The sequence below is a fragment of the Tetrao urogallus genome (genome assembly GCF_951394365.1).
Source record: "Tetrao urogallus genome assembly, chromosome: 1".
Lineage (NCBI taxonomy): Eukaryota > Metazoa > Chordata > Aves > Galliformes > Phasianidae > Tetrao > Tetrao urogallus.
Window position 1 is genome coordinate 125704291 of NC_136813.1, and position 19461 is coordinate 125723751.

The following is a 19461-nucleotide window of genomic DNA, read 5'->3' on the forward strand; positions in this document are numbered from 1 at the left end:
TATAGTCCTTAAATAAAACATGTTTCATTGGCTGACTTCAAAACACTATTCTTATGGGGGGGAGGAGGGGGATAAATAATTGTCCTGAAATCACTGTGTGAAAAAAGAAGAAATTACATCGAACAATGCTTTTAATTTATAGTTACAGTCAAAGGATACATTCAGCAATGTCAGTTTTGGTTCTTTTCCTAGTATGTTGCCAAAAATCAGAATATAATCTTTAAGAGTCCCAAATAACACGTTTTATTTAATGCCTGTCTTTTCAGTGCCTGTGTCCTATTGAGTAACTACTGGGTTTTGTGGTGCAAAAAATAATGCAATGCCAGATCAATAAGGCTAATAATTCAGCAGCTGAGTTTGAAATCTGGCTGCCTTGGGTGTCTTAAGAATAACACCTCACATTTTATATGTTGCTTTTTATCTTCAAAGTACTCAGCAAACACTAACTCAGTGATGCAGCATGTTTATTCAGCTTGTGAAAGCACAGATCTGTATTATCTGTGATGTATCAGATGCCTTGTTCTCCCGTGGATATTTGCTGTTGTTATTGTTGTTATTTTTGTTTTCCATTATGGACCTCATAAAAGACAGCTATTTCAAATTTGTCAAAGTCTCATCTCTTCCTAAGCAGTCTTTGCCCTCTGACATTTTTAATTGATTTGCCTTTCTTCTTTAAAGCTTTTAATTGGTCTGAGCCCTGTTTTCCTTCCCCCATACTGAAACCAGTACATTTAAACTGAACATGCTCTCTTGGAATACCTTTGTCTGCAAAATCTGTTTATAAATCAAAGTATAATAATTAAAAAAAAAGAAGAAGAAAAAAAAAAAAAGAGGAGTGGAAGCAGGATGAAAGGAAGGTGCATTAGACGTAAGATTGTTTATACATGTCCAGCTTGTGTCTGAAATCAGCAAAGAAATGTAAACGCTTCTTTTTTAAAGAAATTAGTATTCATTTATTTTGGTGTTGCTTATCTTTTACTTAATTTTATTTGGTGCTTGAGCAAATTTGTAGCATATTGGATTTTGGCTTTGTTAAACTGGAATAGCACTATCAGCATGATTATTGTTATAATACTGGCATGAGAGATTTGCTGGCTTAATGTCAGTGAAAACTAGAACAAACTGTAATGTCTGTCCTTGTAAAACAATTTATATTTCTAGAAACTGTTGTAATCATCTATTTTCAGTGAAAAGATTTCTTGGAGAATAACTACTCTACAAAACCCAGGACTTATCCCAAATGTCTAGCCTATAAATAACATATTCAAGCCCCATTGAACAGATTAGAAAACAAAACAGTGTTTAATGAATGTGGAAGCTTCATTTCTTGGGTGACTAAGGATAAGTTACTGTCTTTAATTATATCCCCCTTTATCTTGGTAGGACTGTGTTTTGTGGAACTAAACACTTTGGAGCGGGAGTCAAGAATATGGACTAAGTTTTGCCAAGGTCATTAGTAGCAATGGTTGGCTAATTGTGGACCCTCTCAAGTGGCCTCATTTCAAACACTCACGGAGCTTGCAGATACTGCATTAAGCCACTCCAAGTTGTATCTAATGGACATACCTGAAGTCCCTTTGAAAATTTCTGTTCTAATTCTGGACTTCCAAACTTCCCATGTGAACTTAAGAAAATCACTCATCCTATCTGGATATTCTTTTACTTACCCTTAGCAGGGGAGAGTAATGCTCACATTTTCTGTGTTATGAGACCTAGTTCATAAATACTGATTGATTCTTTGTACAATACTAGCTTCATAATTCTTTTTGAAATTGCACATTGAGAACCTGCTGGAGTTTCCATATATCGGTACAGAAATCATTCTTTAACTCTGTTCTCTCAGTGGCTTTTGGGGAGTAGTGTCTGTGTAGCTTTAGTACTAGATAAAAGTCCCTATTGCACTTTCTTCACAAAACAGCATGTCTGACAAGCCATGGCCAGCAAGCAATGAAAGCACAAAATCATAGAATCACAGAATGGCTTGGGTTGGAAGGGGTGATGAACAGATGACTGTGACCAGCACAGCTGTCAGTGCTCACAGTCATTGCTCAGCCACTTGGGGTATCCTTCTACTACAGACACAATTATGGGTCCTCCTAGACATTCCTTATGTTCAATTGGAAGGGGGGGAAGTGCAATGCAAACTTTCCACGGGGTCAACATTACTGTTTTGATCCCTTATGTACTGTTCACCTTGTCATTCAAATCTGTTTGCAACCCCTTGGTGCAAACTGAGGGCTGAACGAAGCTGGTAGAAACATCTGGTTTTTTTCTGAGTTGTTGGGTTGAATGTGCAGAGGAAGAAAGGAGGAACTGACACCTTATACGAGCATTTAATCATAGGCTAGCTGAAGACAAAACCTATAGGGAAAGTGGTAGAAGGTAGATACTGACATGGTCTGTGCCTGTTCAATGAGTGCTTTCATTCAGATTAAGTTGCCTAAGAATAGAAAGGAACCTGATATAATGTGCATAAAGCATGTTCTGAACATCCACTGAACCTTACAGGTACTATGCTGATATAGCATGAAATCTTATGAAATCTTCCATGTGCTTACTGATAACACACCGTTAAAAAAAAATAATAATAAAAATAAAATTAAATACTAATGTGTTTTCTTCAAGCCATTTCAACAGTGCAAAATGGTGAGGAAGACAGCTGACTCACCTAACCAGCTAAGAATGCTTCCTATTTGAGAACTCATCTGGAAATACACAGTCAGTATGAAACACACACCACTTCTTTCCTAGTAGAAGTAGGCTAGAAGAAATCTCTGTCTTGGCCTTGACCCATCTTACATACACCTAATTTGGTATCCAAAGATTCTCTGTTTGCTTCGAAATTGGTGGGACAAGTATAAATTTTAGTTTTCTATAACTATACTATGGATATTTGATTGATATTCCATCAAATATTGTAGATAATTAAGTAAAGTATGATCAGTTCAGGCATGATGAGAATTTACCAGGGAGGTCTCAAGCAGTAGCTTTCTGTATTTGCTCTTAGTGAAAGTTTTCTTTTTTCTTGTTTTCACTAGCTTTATGAGCACACCTTTGTGAACCAGTCTTAGTGTCCTGTTCTCTTACCAGCTGCTTTCATTGTAATTTAATATACCTGTGCTAATCCAAGCCATCCCAAATGACATAATAATAACAAACTGCAACGCTCTACATTGTGCATTTCACATAATTTGAGAAGAACAACGGTAAGCATAAGAGACCAAATCCTGCTGTGCTTATCCCTAAAGTTAGGCCCATTCAGTTGAACAGGATAATATGCAGAATTAAGGTGAGTAGGCTTTACACTTTTTATATGGAGGCCTCCTGAGGATGCTGCATTTAATTCCATTTAATAATCTTCTCTTTCATTTGCTATTTCGCACCACCTGACACTGCAGCTGTCTGTCAGGAATTGAGTTAGTCTGAGCTTGAGCTGTCTCATAGATAGCTTAGCACTCTAAAGCATCGGCTCCTTTGGAGAGCCCTTGGGGAGAAGAAGTCATTTAGCAGAAAATGATGATAGGGTTTTTCAAATGGTTCTGAGGTTGTCACTTTATATTTGAATAGGATGATGCATTTTAAAAGCCTCTGCAAGTATGAAACAGAGCAGGCTGTGCTTTTAAGGATGAGGTATGCTACTAGACGACCCCAGTTCCTGGTTCCTTTAAAGACAGTTACTGGGAAAAATATGTGAGATTAGAGGAACAGAAAGCTTTCCTTGTGAGGGATTTGTGGAGAGATGTTTGCTTTTTGTTCTGAGATAAGGGATGACTTCTGAGCCCTTCACAGCAGTCCTGGGAAAAGGGGTTGGTGTCTGCATGAGCCTGGGCTTCCTGACAATGATTTGAATCACAACTGTGGTTGGAATAGGCCACTGAAATATTATTCCAGAACATGAGAAAAAAAATGGTAAGAGGAGTGAAGATTTGCTTTTTGTTTTAACAAAGTCACTGCAAACTCAGGTTAGAAGAATGGCAAGTATCAACACCAAAGTGTAGACATTATTTTGGGGGTTGAATAGAAAGAAAGGAGGGTCTTTTCTTGATGCACTAAAAAAGCCTGAGGGAAAGATTTGGGCTTGGATATTTCCTGTAATATCTGTGTCAGAAGATTGCCTTCAACAATGATTGCGTTAGTTTCATTCCATCATTTTTATCTGGTGTGTTGAGAAGTGCAGCATGAGTCTACTCAAACCTTGCCTTTTGTCTGTTGCTGGTTAGTCCTCTGAGAACTTAGTTTTATTTGTATTGTACCTATCAAAACCCTAAGTATACAACTGTGTTCTTAGGCATAGCTTATTTTTCATGTACTTTGGCTATTCTTTTGGACTTGAATAGGGTCATCTGCCCTTTGCAATGCTCACAGTAGTGCTCAGCATCATTGTTTTAAGTGCATGAATACTGAAAAGTGTGGGGACTACAGCTTATCTTTCTGTAAAAGGAGCTGCTTCAGTCTTTTAAAATGTGAAATAATGTTCCAGTAGCTAAAGAAACTTCGTTATGGTATTTTAAAAAATACTATTTTAAGATAAGGGCATCTCTTTTTAGAATACAATGAGAAAAAATCATCCTTTCCTTGATTTAAAGACTTCTCTGTTCAGAAGCACAATTCTGTTTACTGGGAAGCAACTGAAACATACTGGCTGTCACAGCCCACAACTAACCTGAGCATTGCTATAGATAGCAATGATGTTGCTTACTGTAAGACAGTAGGAGACAGGACCTTGCTTGTTTTAATCTAGAACCTCCATCTACACTTCTCCATCTTAAATGCAGTGAAGAACAACTGTTCTGTGGTGCTGCTCTACTAGTTATATTTCACCAGCTGAGCACCTTTGCTCTCATGCTACAGGACCATAGATTTAACTCTTCATTGCCAGCTACCTGGTACGCTCACTTGTGTTTCCAGCTGGCAGTTGGAATTTTTCATTCATGTGACACAGCTGAAGAGGCTGAGGCTACAATCAAAGCAGGGGAGATGTAGGCTCTCCTACCAAGACTGATCTCAGATCAGCTGTGTTGGATGAACTGAAAAGCTAAATTAGAATGTGTTTAATTACAGTACAAAGTATTACACATACAGTATCACATGTGTTTTGCATGTCTATGCAGGCACCTGCTTTGGTCATCATTTAGGATAAAAAATTATTACTGGCAATAGATAATTGAATAGACTTTATTCAGTGAAGCTGGACTTAGTCTGTAACTCCTCTTTTGAACACTCCCTGCAAGTTCATATGTCTTGCTCAAGATCATGTTTATATATCAACAGGCTCTTACACAATCTGGATTACATGCTGTAAAGACTACAGCTAAACAAAGGAGTAAATACATACATACACTTGCATGCAAATAAGCTTTCTGGTTTTTAGAAATCTGTGTGCGAATCAGCACCACTTGGATAATCTCCCACTACATAGCTAGCTAGGTTGGGTTTAGGTTGGTGAACCTCATCTAGTCTTTGGTCCTCTAGATGTTTTTGGTGGAAGTTCTTCTTGCAGTACACTAAATAGATACTAAAATACAAAATTTGCTATCCTCTCTTATTATAGCTGATTAGAGAGAAGGACTTGAGATTTACTTCTGTACAGTGGTCCTCCTAACCAACGCAGAGTTTTGAAGGAGTACACAGATTTCATTCTGACTTTTAAGTAGAAGGGTGGTTAGGTAAGGGAGGAAGAAATTTGCAGGAGTGTTATATATATTTTTCTTCCCCATCTGCGTGACAAACAACCTCAAGATTATTTTTGGAATTGGGAAAAGTTTTGGTTAAAGAACTTCTCTTGAAATTTCCTAGAGTCTTGTTGCTGCTGCTAATGTAGGAACTGAAACATTTTATGTTTAGGAAAGACCCCAAAAAACAAAAAGGCCCCAAAAAACTGAAGCAGGGGACTGACAGGATCCCACCACAGTGTGGCAAGGCATTCTGCCAACTCACCCACTTCTGCAGCTGCTCTCCTGGGCTGCAGTTGGAGCTTGCCGCTTCCTGAAGTCTTGGGGCTTCTCTGAGGGTTTTTTGGGGGCAGGCAAGGCTCTGAGTTGGAACAAAATCAAATTTCACAATACTAAGTCCTCTAAAGTGGAATCAGCTTTTCCTCTGAACTGCTGTCATGATATGTTCTATAGAGAAGAAGAGACAGCTCATGTGGCTTAGAGCCATGTTACTTTCCACATCTGGTTTTAAGCTAAGCTGAAGGATAAAGGGACTGTGAATAGAGGTCATGGCCAGTTTTCTTTATCTTTCAATGTATGATTCTGATCCTGCTGGGACAGTCTTAGCAGAAGTCCACATGCAAGAGTAGTTCTGCTGATGAATATAAACGTGCTTTGGTGTTCCTTATGTGTTCAGGGCCTTGATTAAACCAGAAAAGCACATGGATAACTCACTGCAGATCTTGGATAGCAGTAAGAAAAGAAACAACAGAAAGTATCTCTGATTGAATGCCCTAATTGGGACTTTGAAGAAGAAATCAGAGCCAGCTGTAGCCACTTTTGAAGGAGGAGTTCACTTTAACATGAGTTATCATAAAATTTTTTGAGGACTTACATCTCATAAAACAACTCAAAAGCTTTCTCAGCTGCTGGATTACTACTTGCTGCTGTCTTGTGCAGTCAGAGCAGTTAATGACTATCCTGGATTTCAGATTAAAATTGACTGGCGTAGGTCTAAAATACCCATGAGAATACCTTTGTCTGAGTTGCTTGACCTTTCTGGACTGTGCAAATCTGCGAGTTCAAGAGGGTAGCATGTTAAGACAGCGGCAATACGATATATTTGTATGCAACCACAATAATGAGTAACATTCATTTTGAGAATAACTGAGCTGACAATGATAAAAATGTGATGGCAAGTAATCCATATCAGATGAGGAGCCAGAAGTTGTACTAGCAAAAATATAACTGCTTTGAGGGCTTCTGTAGAGGACTCATTGAACTACAATCCTAAAAAGTGGGTAGGTGGTGAGTCTCAGCAGCAGCTTATTTGGTCATTACTTCCAATATTATGTTATATAACTATAAACAGGCACAAAAGCACAGCTTTAAGTGGAAAAGTTGAAATTCCACAAGGATCCCTTTTTCTAAGGTGTGGCCATTAGCAAGGAAAACTGCTGAAATGGCCCTCATGGAAATATTTAGCCTGGTGCAGTAGATCATGTTCCTTATTGTATGTGATCACCCTATCTTAAGGTTCTGGACATTGCTTGAGAATACAGCCACACTATTTTCACACTGATTGATTGATTGATTCATTCATTCATTTATTGAGGAAAAAAATTAAAGCTGATGCGCAGCTGATGTGAAGGATGCTTAGCTTTCAGTTGCATGCCCCTTTTGGAGTATACAAGGAAATACTTGGATAGCATAATAGATCTGGATCCATCATAGAATCATGGAATGGCCTGGATTGAAAAAGACCACAATGATCATCTAGTTCCAACCCCCCACTACGTGCAGGGTCGCCAACCAGCAGACCAGGCTGCCCAGAGCCACATCCAGCCTGGCCTTGAATGCCTCCAGCGATGGGGCATCCACAGCCTCCTTGGGCAACCTGTTCCAGTGTGTCACCACCCTGTGTGTGAAAAACTTCCTCCTAATATCCAACCTAAACCTCCCCTGTCTCAGTTTAAAACCATTCTCCCTTGTCCTATCACTATCCACCCTCGTAAACAGCCATTCTCCCTCCTATTTATATGCTCCCTTCAATATTGGAAGGCCCTTTCCTGAATGCCAGATGGGCAGTGCTAGTGATGCGCAGAATGCATTGAACTGGGGAAGATGCAAGACAACTGTGGTCATTCCTATAGGAGTAACTTAATATGACACTTCCAGCGTCTGCTAGAAAGAAAGTCACCAGGGCAACTGGAGTGTTTTGTTGCTCTAGCAAATCTTTTTATTACAGGGTGACTCTGAAAAAGTTGAGATCGTTCATTCTTAGACAGTTCAAGTGAATTCTTCCCTGGAAAATAAGCTTTTCAGGCAGTCTGGCTCAATGAAGTAGCATGGTTTAATGAAATGAAATCACAAGGCAAATGAGGTTTTCCTCATTTCCAACAAAACAAAGAAGGAATCTAACAAGAAGTCTTAGCCTTATTTTTCATTCAGGCAAAACTCACACTTACAAACCCTCTGAATAAGGGGCCCTTCCAAGGAAGATCGGCACACGGTGTACACGAGAGTGTAGAGTCCCTGTCTGAGCCGACCCAACTTCGGGAGATACGGCTCCAGCTACAGCGCTCCGTACGGCTCACTAGGTGGAGCTCTAAGGTACCAGGTAACCCCGCTGGGATCCACACGGAAGGACTGCTGTGTACCCAGGGCGGGCTGCAACGCACTGCACCTCGCTGCGTTAACACGGCAATAAAGGACTGGAATTGAAGGGTGGCACTACCCCACCCCTCGGGGATGTGCGAATGGCCAAAGCCAGCGGTGTGGACACTCAGAAAGCAAATAGCTCTTGCTTTGTGACGGAAAAAGCAGTGCGTTTAGTGATGGAGAAGCGGCTTTCTTACATTTCCTTCCCGTTTGTTCAGGCTTTAGGACGCTTTGCGGGCCGGCTTGCTGCAGCGGGACATGCGGGCACCGGGAGGAAGCGGGCAGAACGGGGCCGGGGCTGTGCCGGGCGTTTTTACCTATGGGGCGCTAACTAGTGTGTCCTGGCGGCGGGTCCGCCAACTGCTACAGCCCTTTAAAGCGATCGGTCCGGAAGACCGCAGAGCCGCGTTCTCCCCCTCGGAGGGGAATCGGGTCTAACACGGAAGGGTTCCTCCTTCGGGGCGGCGGTGACAGCGACGCTCATTGCCCAAACGACCCCAAACCCAGCGGGAACCACTCCCTTTTTCCCCGGAGCTTTCGGCCCTCAGCCGGCCCCAGGAGCCCTCCACGGGCTCCCCACCTGTCGGGGCCTACCCCGCCGACCTCCCCCTCCCCACCGTGCCGGCGGGGCCGAGGGCAGAGCCGGGGCTGAGGGCGGTGCGTCCCTCCCTGGCCCGCCCCGGGCGCCGGCCCCGCCCCCGCCGCGGGAGCCGCGGCGAATCAGCGGGGCGCTGTCAGGGCGTCAGCGCCGGCGGCTCCGCGCGGCCGGCCCCGAGCGCGTCCCTTATCGCAGACGGGCACCGGGGGCCGGGACCGCATCATTACCATGGGCACTGTTTGCTTTGCGCGGCGCTGCTGTTTGCTCTTCGCCCTCGCCTGGGCCGGCAGGTTGGCGGCGGGCAGCGGGAGCGCAGGTAAGAGAGTCTGCCGCGTACCGCGTTTCCCACCCGTGGCTCCGGGACACCGCAGCGCTCCGGGCCGCCCGCCAGCCTCTCCCGCTTCGGGGTGACGGGGAGAGGCCGCTCGTTGCTGCCGGAGGCGTCCTCACGCCGGAACCGGGGGAGGGAGCGGGAGGGCAAAGTTAGCCAAGAGCCCGTGAGGTGAATCCGCGCTGATCGCCGGGCGCTGCGCGGGGGAGCGCCGGCTGCGGGAGCTCCGTGGTGCTTCCCTGCGTTAACCTCGAGAGCCCGTATGTCTGAACAGCCGCGCTCTCGGCTGTGCAGTAGCAGTAATGATAGCAGCAAGCCTCTGCTCTGGTGTTAAAAATCTGCTTAGGAATGCTGTAAGCCAGCGGTAATCTCTTAAAGATGTGCGTGCGGTCCCCAAAGTTGTGTGCTGGCAGAAACCTTCCAGGTAAAACGGGGGGCTGGGGAGGGAGCAGAGAAATCCCTTTTCTCCCGATACTGAGTCGAAGCGCAGCAAAATGTACGGAGGCGGTGTGGAAGTTCGTGAAGTGCCTGAAATGCTGCGCGGGGGTCCCGTGGGGCCGTGCCCTTCCCTTGGGCTCCGTGCCGCTCCCGGCTGCCTCCCGCTGCTGCTGCGCGGTGTCACCGCTGCCCCGCGCGCTTCGGTTGTCCGACGGCATTGCGAGGAGTGCTGCTGTCACCCTGCTGCTCTGAGGGGCGGTGAGGCCGCTTGAATGACTTAAAAGCATGAAACGACGTTTTTCTTTTTTGTTTTTTTCCTTTTTTTTTCTTCCTCTCTCTTTTCAAATCCTTTTTGTGCTTGACTGGGACTGTGTCTGGGTCGGGCAGCAGCCTCGCACGCCCGGAGCGCACTCATGTAAACCATAGCGAGTTGTGAACTGGCCCGGGAGGGCAAGAGAGAAGGAAGAGGCGTGCAGCAGCCGCGCGTTTCTCGAGAAAACGCAGCGCTGCGTGTGGCAGCGGAAACTCTTCTCTCCTTCCCAGAGCAGCCCTCGGGTGCGGGCTGGCAGCCGGGACCCGTCCCGCACCTCTCGGCAGTGCCGCGGCATCTGCGCCCTGACAGAGCCCTCCGCGCTCTCTGGCTCTGAAGCGCCTTACCGTCGGGAGCGGCTGAGCGAAAGCTTCTCAAAGGATTAGCGTTAGGATTTCAAACTGCTTGACTTTGGTGCATCTTTTGAGGGGATCTGCTCATCGGGTTGGCATGAAACCAGCTGCACGTGTGTCGTTCTGGTTGCCCCCTCCCATCGCAGCAGAAGTCTCCCCTCTCCCCGACGGCTCAGGGCGGGCCGTGCCGCGTCGTGCTCAGCCTCTGTGCCCCCGCCGGGCACGGGCTCCTCTGCCCGCCTCCCCGTGGCGAGGCCGTTCGGAGCGGAGCGAGGGGCGCGGGGCCGGCAGCACGGGGCGGGCCCCCACCGAGGCGGGACGAGGGGGACTGGGACCTCGGGGGGGCAGGGCAGGTTAGCAGGGCTGTAAATGTTCCCATGTTAACAGCATACCCCGTCCGTGAATAGGTCGGAGCTCTTTTTTTTTTTTTTTTTTTTTTCCTCGTCTCCTATGCTCACTTCATTAACATTCCCACGACTACCAAATCTCGCCTCTCTCTCATCCTCCTCCCTCCCCCCTCCTCTTTAAATCCGGGGGAGAAAACGAATGCCCGCCGCTGAGATGTTTGTAAAGGCTTCCTCCCCTGAGAGAGAGAAAAGCGCTCCGGTCCCCTTTCAGAGACCGCCGCTTTAGAGGCGGCAGCGGCGGCCGGAGGGCGGCCGGCACCGCTCCCTTCCAGGCGATGCTCGGTTGATGATGCTGGTACAGGTCGCTGACTTACCGAGCGAGGTTCTTAGGGTTTGCCATTTACTTGTATTTTGCCGTTTAACAAAAAGGATAAAGGCGGTTTTGCTGTTAGCTGTTTCATTTCTCTCATTCCTCCATCAGCATAGCTGAAATAAATTGGGAGATATCTTTCTAAATTAACATATATTTGCGACAGTATGCCAATAATGCAAATAGGCTTGCTTTCTCCTCATTTAAGCTCTCACTTGTTTCAACTAACCACGATGGGGATCTCTCCTGCCAGACCTATCCAACAGGCACTAATTTCTAGTAAGTTTAATGATTCTTGTTTTAGTACAGAAGCGTGGGACCAAGACCCCTAATTTACTGGAGAGAAAAAGCCAGCACTTATATTTAGAGAGAGTAACTTGCTGGCTGGTTTGATTATGTCAGTTTAGATGCTCTCAATTCCAGGATAGTGCTAGGAAGGAAGGCAGGTGAGCAGCTTCTGCAAAGAGTGTGTTCCTTTCTCAGGTCTCACATCTTCCTTGGGTTTATTCTGTATTCCAGATGTTGATGAGTGCACAGAAGGTACAGATGACTGTCACATCGATGCCATTTGCCAAAATACGCCGAAATCCTACAAATGCATCTGCAAGCCAGGCTATAAGGGCGAAGGGAAACAGTGCGAAGGTAAGGACAGCTGGGCTCCCTTCCCATCTCTACACCCCTCCCCACTCTTATTTGTTTGCTCTTTAAAAGCTTTTGTAAATAGCTGAATTCCTGGCACGATTAATGCAGATTTACAGCTGCTTAACCTCAAATCTTGGTGTTTATTGGCAAGCATCCCCCTGCTGCTTTTGCTAATTGTCCTCCATCACAAACGGTTGTGTCCTCCAGCCTATCTGGGGGAAAAAAAACAAATAATAATAATAAAAAGGAGCACCGTTCCCCTGTGATGCTCCTGCCTTGGCCCATGGCTTGGTGCAGCCCCCCCCTCCCCCCCCCCCCCCAGGTGCAGGGAGCTCACACCATGTTCCCTTGGGCCCATCACAGTGGGATTTTTCTGTACAACTTCAACAATGGCCGTGTTATGAACTTCATCTCATCCTCAGCAGAAAGATTATCCTCTGGTGGAAAGAATGGATATGGTAGTCACTGAAGAATGCCATGCAAATAAAAAATGTGACATTATTATTTTTTTCCACTTGTAAATGCTCAGCAGCTATATAAATTCTTCCATCTCTCTGCTGCAGACTGAATCTTTTTCAAAATGTACGTGGCCAGTCTATAAAAAAGATTAAAGATCTAGAAATGGCTTTGCTGAAGTCTATAAAAATTGGAGACCACATTATTATTCCTCATGGACTTCCAAAGTGTTTGTTCTAGAGCCCTCATAAAGCATTTGTTTGGTTGTATTTTTTTTCTCTTGGGCTTAAACTGACAGAGGTCTATTCCTACTGTCCGCCTCTTGGTGCTGTAGTGTCTCTGAGGTGCTGTTCATTTGGAAGCCAGGTTTTCCTTCTTGCAAAGAAGGAAAGACAGAAAAATCATTCAGCACCGCTGTCGTCCCCTGTTCATCTCTTCCAGGGAAGGAACTCTGTAGCAAAAATTTACTCTGGGCCACAACTGTAGAGGTTGCGGTGCGCTCATGCTTCTCATTGCATTGGTTTTCCACACTGAAAGTTTACGTAAGCTTTAACTACCATTTTTCAGCTGTTCATCTCTTTTTAATAGTAAGCCTAGGTTGTACTCCTACGTGTTTACTGTATGTATTTATTTTTGCCTAACTTGCTTTGGTGCATTTAAAAAAGGAAAGAGAATTCTATAAGTAGTAACATTCATATTTCCCTGCACAGTGATGTACAGAATCATGCAATTTCCGTAGCTGATGTCATACTGCTGTGTCTGATGGCATTTAGTGTTTGATGGGCTTGAGATTTACAGTAAGCTGGGACTGACTGCAACATATTCTGTGTGGACACTGAATTGTTCAGCATTACTCAAGTAAATTAATGTAAGGTGTTTAAATCAGATATTGCTCTGTGTGATAGACAACTTTTCTTACAGTAATGGTTCTGAAGATTTTGTGACATCTCTATATCTGAAGTTAGTGGTTAATGTCAGACTTTCGGATAAGCAGAAAGCTTGTCAGCTTCCTTTCAGGTGCTTGTTGTAGTTTACTTATGTGGTCCCTTTTAATTTGATCCCCAAGCAGTTTGAAAATTCGTTACTGAAGTAATGTACCTTCAGTGGCAGACAAATATTTGTATAATTGATGTCCTTCTTAAAACCATAGAGATGAAGGAAGAGTCACACAAGCCAGTGGCAGACGTAAGCTCTTCCTCAAGTCTGCTGTTCATGTAGCATGGGTTTATTTTGCATCTTAAGGTCAAGTACTCCAAACCGACAGAAATAAACAGTCTGGCAGCGTATGGATTGAGATGTAATGTTCCATTACGAGACTACACAAGTAATCAGCCTTTACAAATTATCTTTTAAGATAGAAGTGACTGTGCTTGTAATAGATCAAACAGTTTTCATCGTGCCAGTAGCAAAGCTGGGTCATTACATGATTCCAGGTCTTCATAACAAAGCTTTTCTAAACTAGATTTTTAGTTAGTCACCTATGGGAAAAGGATGTATTCTGTAAAGATTATGTGCCATTTTAACCAAGTTCTTGCTGACATTTATAGAAAACTACTGTACTGCTTTGTATCAGGAGAGCACTGGTTATAGCATAACCAACTCCCCTGTAGTGCAGGCTGTCCCTTACAGCCAGGTTACACTAAACAAACAGAATAACAGTTTGTGTGCTACATTGAGCATTAAGAAATGACCCTGTATGATCACATTCAATTTAAAATTTTAAAATCCAAATTTTATTAGCATCTTCTGAGATATTAGAATCAATGTAGGAAGGTGGGCATGTTAACTTTCTTTAAAGATCAGTCTTAAATTTTGCTCCATTCAAACTCAGTTTTTGGAGAACAGGATAAAGTATGGGAGCTAAGATGACTTGGATGATTTTTAAGCTTTATAAAAGCAGTGTAGCACATACTTAAATATGTCTGGAACGTAAATATGTATTTTGTGTACTCTTTTGCATTTATTTATACTTTTTTATTTAGAGAAGGTGAACAGTTTAAAAATTGATTCCTTGAAGCTCACGTGTGCCTCTGTTGTAACTGGAAATATAAAGCATAGCCCCTTGTGCAGAATTGTGTGTATTTTGCTGCTCTGACCCAAAAGGTAGGAAGAAGTACACAAGATAGTAATAGATAGTAACATTCTTTCTAGTATGCACTGGCAGCTGTAGCAACAATTATATTTGAAATGAAACTTTTTCCTGACAGCATGTTAAATTATTTTAACAGAGAATTTGTTTCTGGGTTTTGCATTTCCCCCAGAGTATCTTTGGACTGGGTTTTTCCAGATTTTCTGATAATTAAGGATGATTTTTTAGTTCCCAGGTCTACCCTATCTTTTTATTTTTATTTTTTTCTTTTTCTGGAGGGGAGTGTTGTGATAGGTAGCCTCATCTGCTTGATCCATCTGACAAGTTTCTTTCTGCAGTTGTTTGTCTTGACAGAAGAGTTGCTAATTCCTCTTGTGTCCTGTTTCTCACTTCCCTTTGTAGATTTCAGGTTACACTTGTGATTTTTAATTTTATTTTATTTTATTTTTAATGCCCTATCTGCTGTGCTTTTGTCAAGCTGTGTGGTCAGCATTGCCATAATAATATTTCCCCATATCGTATAATATATAAATATTACCACAGAATTTGACCACAAATTCTCCAGTTGGCATTTCCATGGAACAGAATAGTGTGTCCAGCCCAGGTAATCTTTAAAAAAACAGTTTACTTCCACTTGCTTGTTTTTATTCAACATACAGAATCTATGTCATATAAACTGAAACTAATTTAGTGTCTGTGGCACTGACAGATCTACTGTTACCTTTGGGCATCTTCTTTGTTAAGGCTTTAGTCAATATCTCAAACACAGTGGCCTTATCTTCTCTGTTTTAACTTTTGGTCTCCACTCCAGTGAGTATCTCACTGAAGTTGTTAGCTGCAATATTATGTCAAAACAATGGAAAAATCCAGAAAATTCAAAGGGATTTCAAACCCTGATGCCATTGTTACGTGTTTGCTGTTGTAGGTTGCTTTATTGTTGAACAATCTATGAGAGGACTTAGCTCTCAAACCTGGTTAATTTTTTGCTCCCACTAGTCAGATGAAGCTGAACCAAATCCTCATGCAATTAGTGGTTAAAAAGCTGTATGATTTTTTTTATCTGGATATTTTATATACAGTTAATGGGTTGTGCTGGATCTCTATTTTAATTCTTTTTTTTCCCTTCAGCATACTGATGATGATTTCAGTGGGTTGTTCTAGTTGCAGTTTCTTTCTCTTTTGGATGATATCTTATAGATGGGGGACCCTTTACATAGAGAAAATGATTGGGTGGGTGTGATTTTTTATTTTTTTTTTTTCCTGAAGATGTTTACTGGGACCTTTTGCTTCTGGGTTGCAAAACTGCAAAACCGAAAAAAAGTATTGAGTATTTCTCATTATGCTTTTTCTGCTATCTTCCATAGTACCAGTGTAATTATTCTTCAGTTATTGTACTCGATTTTACACGGTTGTCGTCTTCTTGAACTCTGCACAGAAGAGTTCACTCACCAAATGGAATCTTTCAACTATCCTTCTCCATCATGAAGTTTCATGGTGTTGCTGATGGGCTTCTCGCTTAGGGCAATATGTCTACCATGACAAAACATCTTGTGAGGGTCTGCCTCAAGAGGCTGATTTTTAGCTCTCTGCTTGTGTTGGAGATTTTTGCTAACAGCATTATACTGTGTGATTGATAGTGGGGTATGCCTGTACAGTTGTAGTCATGTATGTTTGTTATATGTTGATATATTTCGAGTCCCTTTCCTACTGTAAGTAGTCATTCCAGGTGAACAGGTCATGGTAATCTGCAAAGGGAGCTGTTACTCTTGTTTACTCTGATGATAGGAGCTCACATTTCAGGGCACACATGTATTTGGTAATATGTATTCATTGTCCATTCTGAACACGTGGGTTCATCTGAGGGCTGAAGGAATCTTCTGGGGAAATGTGCAGCTAAGCAATGCTCCTCCACATCTGGGGCTGACACATTGCTCACTGAAACTACTGCCATACATCCTAATGTTCATCTATGCACACAGGAAGTACTCGATGAGTGGAAAAATTGGATGAGTGGAAAAACTTATGTTTAGATATCTAGGTCTTACCATTTCCAGTAATATTCTGTGACACTTGGTGTTGGCTTTGACACAATCTGTTGTTGCAGACAGAAGAGCAGGGAATACTGTAAAGGTTATCTCAAAATTGATAACTAAAGGCCATCTTTGGAAATAGTAATTCTAAGATAGTAGAAACCACAGGGCAGTGAATTTTTTATTTGAGTAAATGTTTGAGATTTTTGAGACTGTCACACTCAACTCTGTTTTCATGCTGAAGGTGCAGCCGGAATTTAATCTACTTGTGGTGTGCACAGCGATACGCTAAAGCTTAATGTGAGTAGTTAATTCCATTTATAAAGAATCTGAAAAAATATAGATAAAATCTTATCATCTTCAATAATGCTGTGGGTGAGAGACCAAATTTCTTCTTATACCTCATTTGTTCGATCTATTTCTAAGGAATTAGACATTTCTTAGCAAACAAATCTTAGCAATGGGGAAAACATATGTAAAATGTATTTCCTCATCACTCTTATTTGAATACTAATGGTTGTTTCTCCAGATTTGACTTAGTATTGTTCTTACAATTTTGATCTTGTTTGCTCTTTTTATCTATCTTAAAAAGCTGGTCTCACTCATTGGATTTTAACTGTACTTTAGTCTTTTGGATATCTATTATATTTTTCTTTTGCTCTTCAAAGATGAATCCAAATACTGTCACAAAGCTCATCTGAATCAGCCTGGCAGTAGCACAGAGCACTTCAGAGCTCTTTTATGAGCTTTCAGTACAGTCTCTTGCTCTGAAACTTCCTCCTATCTGGAGGGGTAAGTAAGCATGGGCCTCTGGATGTCCTTCAATGATCCCTTTATTTATTTATTTTTTTTTTTTTTTAAGTGCTGCATGTTCCATCAATTCACTCTCAGCAATTCTTTCTTAAGTGGATCTTCTTTAGCAGTGAACCCATGGGAAGTTAATAACATTGTTTCTTGTCTTTCAGTTTCTAAAACCAATGCTACTCAAGGCCTGCACTATAGCGGGCTTAGGCTTGCGTTATCTCTTGCATCACTCAGTGGAATAACAGTGATGCTACTCAATGAGGCAGCATCAGTGATTTCTTTCTGATTGATTGGCACTAATTGCAACAGAAGGTGAATTTATTCCTTCAAGAAATGGTCGTCTTCTACGATTGTGAAAATATCGACACATTACAGATTGAATATTAGCACTACATTCATAGTCTCACTGCTTGTAAGTAGATGCTCTGTGAAGCTGGTTTGGTCAGATAATGGCACTGGTAATATCCATTAGTAATATCCCACTATATATGTTGGAAAGACAAAGGTTTTTTTGTTTTTCCTCATCCTTTGCTTGTTCTGAAAAGCTGCAGGAATATGGCGTGTGTTATTCCTAAATATTGTTTCATGCTTGATTTATATCATTATGCAAATTTGATCATGTTTTGTATAACCATTTTGTGACTTGATGTCTGTTTAGTACTTGAGTCTTTCACACTAAACTAATTACTTTTGAACAGGTTGCGCAGTATTCTTTAGGTCCATCGGTAACATTAGGTGTCAAATCTGCCGTGCTTTCTAGTTTTTGAGCTATAATACCTTAATGCTAGCATTAACATTAATTCACATCGCCCTCCTAGAATGGATATGTTGTCTTGATGCAATCTCGTTCTAGAAGCCTGTGATGTGTTTTTTATCCCGTTGACTTGCAGCAGCCTATGTAAGCTCAAAGCCACCTTCCAGTTTTGTGGTGATGTTTATTTCAGCATCAGATCTTCCCTATTGCACTCGCACAGAGAGTAACTTTGCTCTGTATGAGCTTTTGTGCTGAGTTCATTGAAAGCAGCTTCTAAAATGAAGAACTACATGTTGTCAAAGAGTAGGGGAGAATGTAAACCAGCTTCTTTGATTTGAGCTAGTAACTAAATATTTTTTCTCTCAGTAATTGTGTACTCATTTGACTGGATAACTTGATGCACTGCTTTAGACTGATAAAAGCATCTCCCAGTATCCATTTCTGAGGTCTTCTGTATCTGTGCTCCTTTTCTTTTTTTGGTCTTGTACCATTTAATACTTGATTCCCAGCTTGCCAGTTTCCTGAATTACTGTAGGGAATGGAGTTTCTTAGGGGATGAGGTAGCAAGCAAGAAAATACTCCTGAGAACACTGTGTAATAAAACAGAGTTTTATTGCAGCCTAAGTGAATTAACAGCTTATGGTAACTCTTCCTTTCTCCTTCAGTCTTTCTCTTTTCCTTGAATAGGGCTCTTGTTTTGGCCGGGGTTGAGCCTTGGATTATTTTTTTTCCTTTCAGATTGATTTGTTTTTCTGATTTAGTTTAGCAGTTTAACCAATAAAGCCCTTCGCTGTGATGGCACGACCTGTTTAACTTCTCACCATGCCATCTGTCTCCATGTGTCACACGCGCTCTTGTTTTCTCCCTTTATTCCCTGGCCTGTCCTACCTCTCAGAACTCTTTTCTGGCAGCCCATAATACCGCTTTAGTGAACAGCTCCCCCGGTGGTCCAGTTTGGAAATCTTCCATTTTTAGTTAGGAAAAGAACATTTGCTACTTTTTTTTTCTTTTTTTTTCCTTCTAGAAATGCTTTTTGGATACAAATATCACTATATTTTGCATAAACAAATACCATGCAGCTAGAAATATGGCTGAATTCTTCAGAAGAATTACATGTAATTCTTGATTTTGAAAAAGATATGTTTCTTTTTTCCAGGGGCACTTCTCTAAATAGTTGATAAGCTCTCTGTCTGCTGGATGGTCTGAGTACTCTGGGAACTTAAAGATATTTATAAAATTTCATCACTCTCAGCAGTTGCTGAGCTGTACAACCCAGGGAGGCCTCTGATAGTGGTATAAACTTAAATTTAACAGGAACTTCTCCTTTCCAACAAATATGCTGTGTCAATTTTTTGCCAGAAATAACGATGAATAAATTGGATGTATATAATATCAATATAGAAGAGTTGGTATGTCTTTTGTCCTCATTCTTTATGTATCTGTCACCCACTGCCTTGTTTTCCTTGATTTTGCTGGTTCTCTTTACTTTTCTGTATTTTCATACCTGCACCTTTGTTTGTGATGTACTCTTACCTTGCAGTTTTATCCCATACCAAGATCTCTGGGCCTTTGGTCTTCTCTCTTTCTTGAGTCACCTTCAAGTCAAAACAGCTACCAACAGCTCAGT

At 42.2% G+C, this 19461-nt stretch overlaps 1 protein-coding gene across 1 annotated transcript in view; it reads left to right on the plus strand.

Annotated features, from left to right (window-relative positions):
- Positions 1-9138: 9138 nt before the first annotated feature.
- SCUBE1 (signal peptide, CUB domain and EGF like domain containing 1) overlaps positions 9139-19461 on the plus strand; it is a gene marked incomplete at both ends in the record, with an annotated part of 198780 nt that continues 188457 nt past the window's right edge. The window contains 2 exons of the mRNA XM_079545374.1: positions 9139-9226; positions 11579-11701. Of these exons, the coding sequence (XP_079401500.1) occupies positions 9139-9226; positions 11579-11701 (211 nt within the window). The remainder of the gene's footprint in view (positions 9227-11578; positions 11702-19461) is intronic.